Genomic DNA, 6,206 nt, shown 5'->3' with positions numbered 1-6,206 from the left:
ATGTTAATAAAAAAAATTTTTTAATGTGTATTTGCTATAAAGCAGCTAGCTACTTTCAGTGTGTGTCATCATTTGTGGGCTTTAGGCACTTTTACTTTTATGGGCCCTTCCTCCATTATATTCATATTATATGTAAAATAAAGACAAATATGTTCCAAACTGGATTAATAATTTTTTTCCAAGTAGGCTCCACACCCAACATGGGGCTTGAACTCATGCCCCTGTGATCAAAAGTAGCATGCTCCACCAACTGAGCCAACAGGCACGCCCAAACTGGATTAATTATTAAGTACCATTATTATATTCAAATTTTCCTCCAAATTTAAAACAAAATATTTTTGTAGGCCACTAAAAGTGTCGGATGTCCTATACACTGTGTCTGTTATGCCTAATGGATAAGTCTACCCTGCCTACTTTAAGTTATCCTAAGAAACGAAACTTGGAGAGTAAAACCAGTGGGAGAGAACAAAGGTGAGAAAACAAAGTAGCCCACGCTGACCACTGCAAACATAAAATTCCTTTAAAGCTTTATAAGTTATCTTAAAATTATATTCAAATATTTCAAGAAATGTTTTAAATTACTTCCCATCAGGGAAAAATAAGAAAAACGAAATTTCTTAGCTGATTCATTAGTTGATGCGTAAGTTTCAATTGCAATGAATCTAAAACTCTCAGGAATTCATTGCTGAGGGAAGCACGGCTCAGTGTGCACACAAGACATGGGTCATGTGCAGTTGCAACAGGAAGTAGAACCAATTTATGAGAAAATATTATTTTGAGAGATCTAGGTTTCTCTTTTGTCAAGAGGGGAAGGATGGAAAAGCAGAAGAGAGGTACTGTTCTTTTTCTCAGGATCTAATTCTGAGAAAGGAAGTTTATGACTGCAGTATTCAAGAGTCTACAGTTTTCAGTAAGGTTCTACCTTGCACAATAATAGCAACTTTAAACATAATTCAAAATCTTAAGAGTCAGAGACCTGGAAAGAAGAGCCTGTAACTGGATTCCTGGGGAAGCAAGGAGAGCCATTCTAAGACATTCTGAGAGACAACACAGCACAGTGAAGCAGTGTGGGGTGTCCAGGAGCAGGGATCACAGTCAGGAGTACAGGGCGACTCTCCTACTGGACTGACGCCTTTGACCACCATCCTTGCTGTGGAATTTCCTTTAACTGAGCCAATCTCTCACAAATTTTTGTTAGACTTCAAGTACAATTTGGTGGAGACTATTTTCGTTTTCAATTTGTCCTTCATATTTTACCTGTTAAAATAATAACTCATCAAAAACTTTCTGTATTGGCAAACAAAAAAACTCTTCATTCAAATTGGAATGGCATGATTTGCTTTTTTTTTTTTAACTCTAATTTGCTTTTAATGTTCACACTTCATAGAGATTATGGAGAAAAAAAGTATTCATCTATATAACTAACTCTCTCCATAACCTTTTTCAAGAAGTTAGACCTATCCAAAGAAGAAAAAATCTCTTAAAAGTGGAAATAGTGGATTTCTGGATTTCCTGCTTTAAAAATAACAAGCTAATGTCAAGTTGGAATTTATACAAATTCCAAAACAAATAATTATTTATACTTAACTTAAAAACCTTTGACACAGAAGTACCTGTATAGGGGAGGACTTCCCAGAACCTGCTATATACATGATTCAGGAGAAAAAAAAAAAACAAAAACTTGAAGGAGTATAGCCTTTTATTGAGCAGTGATTCTCAGGGGATTTTAGTCTTGCACAAGGTCCCAAAGAGATGGTGGTGAAAGTAGCCCAGAGTATCCACTATTTTTTTGAGAGATTGTTACCTGCTCTCCCTGCCATATTACCCCATGAGAGGTAGAAAAGGAGGGACCATTGTCTGTCCACCAGCGCCTGCTCTTTCAGAGGCCAGGGGAACAACACCACAAAATGACTTTAGAGGCAGCCCTCCGGTTCCAACCCCCAAGTCTGATCATGAGATGTGGGGAAACTGGGTGGGTGTAGGATTCCTAGCAAGTACCGTAACACGGAGAAGAAACAATATGGATTGTTCATGCATCTCCAAACAATCCTGACCTATGGCATCTCCACTGTCACTTCTATCAATCTAATGCATGTCACACAGCATTTGGCACTTCTCTTCCATTCTGTCCATTAAGCTTGCACTATAGCCATCGTGGAGAGCAAATTCCCTGATCACCAGCCATTAAGAGTAGCAAAATACAGTTTACAATCAAATTGCCTGGCTTCAGACCTGGTCTCTGCTGCTTACTAGTTATTTGTTATCCATCAAATGGAGACGATGATAATAATACATCAGAAATATCTAATAAGGATTCAGTGAGATCATTCATATAAAGCTCTTAGTTCATAGCACCTGGCACAGAATAAGTTCAAAGTTATTTGTTATTCCAGGAAATAACACTTCAAGATATGTTTGTTAAGGATGGCTGAGGTCCCGTGTACCACATAGAAAGAGCTGGGGCAGAAAAGCATCCCCTAGTGCCTCAACCAAAAACAACCTGGGAGTTATACTTTTGTTTTTGAATCGCAGAGGTTCAACAGCAATGAACAAGACATAAAGGTCAGCAGCCATTTCCTCTGGAATCTGGCTAGCAATTTGTCCTCTAGGAATTGGCTCAACTTGTGGGCAGAAATAAATCAATTTTCCACCACCTTACACCAGTTAGAATGGCCAAAATCAACAAGACAGTAGGCAACAAGTGTTGGAGAGGATGTGGAAAAAGGGGAACCCTCTTACACTGTTGATGGGAATGCAAGTTGGTGTAGCCACTTTGGAAAACAGTGTAGACATTCCTTAAGAAATTAAAAATAGAGATGACCCTGCAATTGCACTACTGGGTATTTACCCCAAAAATGCAGATATAGTGAAAAGAAGGTCCATCTGTACCCCAATGTTCATAGCAGCAAGGGCCACAGTCGCCAAACTGTGGAAAGAGCCAAGATGCCCTTCAACAGATAAAGAAGATATATATGGTCCGTATATACAATGGAATATTATGCCTCCATCAGAAAGGATGAATACCCAACTTTTGTAACAACATGGACAGGACTGGAGGAGATTATGCTGAGTGAAATAAGTCAAGCAGAAAGAGTCAATTATCATATGGTTTCACTTACTTGCAGCACATAAGGAATAACAGGGAGGACATTGGGAGATGGAAAGAAGTGAGTTGGGAGAAATCGGAGGGGGGAGACAAACCATGAGAGACTGTGGACTCTGAGAAACTGAGGATTTTGGAGGGGAGAGGGCTGGGGGGGTTGGGTGAGCCTTGTGGTGGGTATTATGGAGGGCACATATTGCATGGAGCACTGGGTGTGATGCATAAACAATGAATCTTGGGACACTGAAAATAAAATAAAATTACAAAAAATAATAAAATAAATAATAAATAAAAAAGAAGAAATCAATCAGTCTTCCTCCCTGCAACCTTATATAACTATATAGGGTTATTCTAACTCTCTTCTTTACCTAATCCCCACTTCCCAAAAATGTATAAAATAACTGCCTTCTGTAAGCTCTGTGGCACTTTATGAGGTGCGATCTTAAATAGCAAGGACACATATTATTCTGTTGATGCTGAATACTTTTTCCATGATAGAATTTAACAATAATGGTGGAGACATGCTCTGTACTGAAATAATAAGGAACCCCTTAATGTCAAAATTTGGCCTTTATTTCCTTTCACAGACCACTTCTTATTTCACAGTGAATTACTATACTATTATTTATAAAGCACACTTAGTCAAAACTTGGTTCAAATCACTGTGAAGAATAGAGTTATCTCCTGTAATTTTAGTTCTACAGGTTTTCCACCATAAGAAATTTGTTTCAACAAAATAGAAAAATCCCTATCTGCACAATATCATTGCTCTTTCTTAAAAAGAATAAGTCATTTCATACACATTCTTCAAGGTCTCTCAGAGATGAAGAATCAAATAGCATAAGAAATGAAGTCTGTTCCACAATTTGTATCTAGCTCATATTCACTGGGACTAGTTGGAGAATTTTAAAAAATCCTTTGCCTCAAGCCTGTGCTTCTATCCTTTAATTTGTGCTACATACCACCTAAATTGAAGTTGCTTGGATATCTGTTTTCTAAATTATTCATTCTCTCACTCACTATTAGTAGCCTAGTCACAGAAGTACTATGAAAGTTTTAGCATAATCAAGCAAACACCTTGATCTCTTCATTGATTCAAAAACAGACCCATTGAATACCCTCTACCTCGGGCATTGTGCTAGGTGTTGCTTATATAGTGACAAAGAAAAGTTACTACGTCACCCTCATAAGGCTTACCGGTAAGTGGAAGAATCACATATGAGCAAATAAACTATATATATATACATATATATATATATATATATATATATATACACACACACACATATATATATACATAATTGCAAATTATGAGAAAAAAAAGAAGAAGAAAGAAAAAAAGGAAAGCATATGTCATTACAACAAGGAGGCACCCAACTGATGCCAAGGGATCAGAAAAGACCTCCCTAAAACAGAATATGTAATTTCAGACCTGTGGTATTCCACAGGGGGTTAGTTAGGTGACGATTTGGGGGCGGAGGGTGGTGTGTGACTGTTCTAAGCAGAGCACATGCAAAGTCCCTAGGACAACGAAGAACTTGCCACATGAAAAAACTGGAAAAGTCGAAAATGGTGGAACTTAGTGAACAATGGGGAGAATCCTATCATAAGGACTTAACCTCATATAACTTCTTTGAATTCAATTTTTTTTAATAAATGTCTATTTTAATGTTTTTCACAATAGAATAAATGTTTCTCTTGATGACTGCAGATACGTAAGGCTGTTTGGTAGTATTCAGAACCGCCACAGGAATGGTTGTCTTCCTGATTGGTGTGTAGTCTTCAGTAATTATAAGGAATACTTGTCTGAAACTGCTGTCAAACCAGCAGGACTGCATTTATGCATCCATCATTTTCAGGATTGTTGGTAACCTGGGCATATTTTCCCCAAATAACTTTGCCTCCTTGTGTCACAAGGCCCAACTCGCTCATGTTCACCTCAATTACAGCACCTTTGGTAAAAACACCCAAAGTTGTATATAGTGGGGATGAAAGATTTTTTTTTTTACACCAAGTATTGGCAGGCAAAATGTGGCTTTCAATTCAGGATGTGTTACATGGGCCTTTTTGAAACGTAAGCCCATTGGCCTAATGAATCTTTCATATTTCGGTGGTTTTCGAGTAAAGCCATCTGCAACAAAGCAGACTTTAGTGACCATTCTCTTCCATGCTTTCTTCTTTCTCTTTCCTGTTCGAATAACTTTTAATACTTCTGTTTCTCCCTGGGCACGAACTTTGGGTAAAGGAACTTCCCATTTTCCCGCTTTCTCTTTTCGTTTTTGTTTAATCATATTAGAAAGTACTTTAGCTCGAGACTGTCCCTCCCTGTCCAGTAGATACGCAGGTACTGCTCCTTGTGGACTCTTTTCATCATTCTTTTGTTTGGTGTTCCTCTTTTCATGCATCTTGATAGTCTTTTTCATCTGTATTTTCTCAGCATGGCGCTGTTTATGGTAGAGCTTAGCTTTCAGACCAATCATCTTTTTTGCCTTCTTTGAACATTCATGAGCCTCTCGACCTTCTTTCCTTCTCTTTTTCTCATGGTAATCCAAACGATAGCCATAGCGCTTCCGGTGTAACTCAATATATTCATTTTGTGGCATGGTGATGCCTGCAGAGCTGTGGGGAGCAGCTGTCAGGGCGCAAAGATGTCAGTTTTCGGATCTCCCAGACCCACGAGCTAACTCCACGCCAGCTTCAACGGAAAAGAGTCATAAAACCACCTGAATTCAATTTTTTAAATCCAGAAAGTCAATTCAAAAAAACATACTGCCATAAAATTTACAGTGTGAATTTAAATTCAAGTTCCCATTAAAATTATGTAAATAAGCCTATATTCCAACCTGTCATATTCCACAATCTCCCGTAAGCCCTCCCTCTGCTACATGATGCCTACGTCCTTTAAATTATTTATCAAATGGTCTAAAATTAGTGCAGTACAAACATGAAATTACTTTTGTTTTTCTCTTCTTAACCATGCTCTGTAAAATCTCTTGTCTATTTTAACATCTTAAAGCAGATTCCAGTCACATTCAGTTTTAATGTCTAACCTAGTCTAATCCAAATTTTAAGACTTCAATTTCAGTCCAGTTCTGTATTGTTT

At 37.8% G+C, this 6,206-nt stretch overlaps 1 protein-coding gene across 1 annotated transcript; it reads right to left on the bottom strand.

Moving 5' to 3' along the window:
- Positions 1-4,746: 4,746 nt before the first annotated feature.
- Positions 4,747-5,792, bottom strand: LOC123937063 (ribosome biogenesis protein NSA2 homolog). The gene is given in 2 exon segments (XM_045997571.1): positions 4,747-5,107; positions 5,110-5,792. Coding segments are annotated over 2 exon segments (783 nt in total). The 5' UTR covers positions 5,707-5,792; the 3' UTR covers positions 4,747-4,921.
- Between the last annotated feature and the right edge of the window lie 414 nt (positions 5,793-6,206).

The sequence above is a fragment of the Meles meles genome, chromosome 2 (assembly GCF_922984935.1).
Source record: "Meles meles chromosome 2, mMelMel3.1 paternal haplotype, whole genome shotgun sequence".
In the NCBI taxonomy this organism is placed as follows: Eukaryota; Metazoa; Chordata; class Mammalia; order Carnivora; family Mustelidae; genus Meles; species Meles meles.
This window is presented reverse-complemented; position numbering and strand designations above follow the sequence as displayed.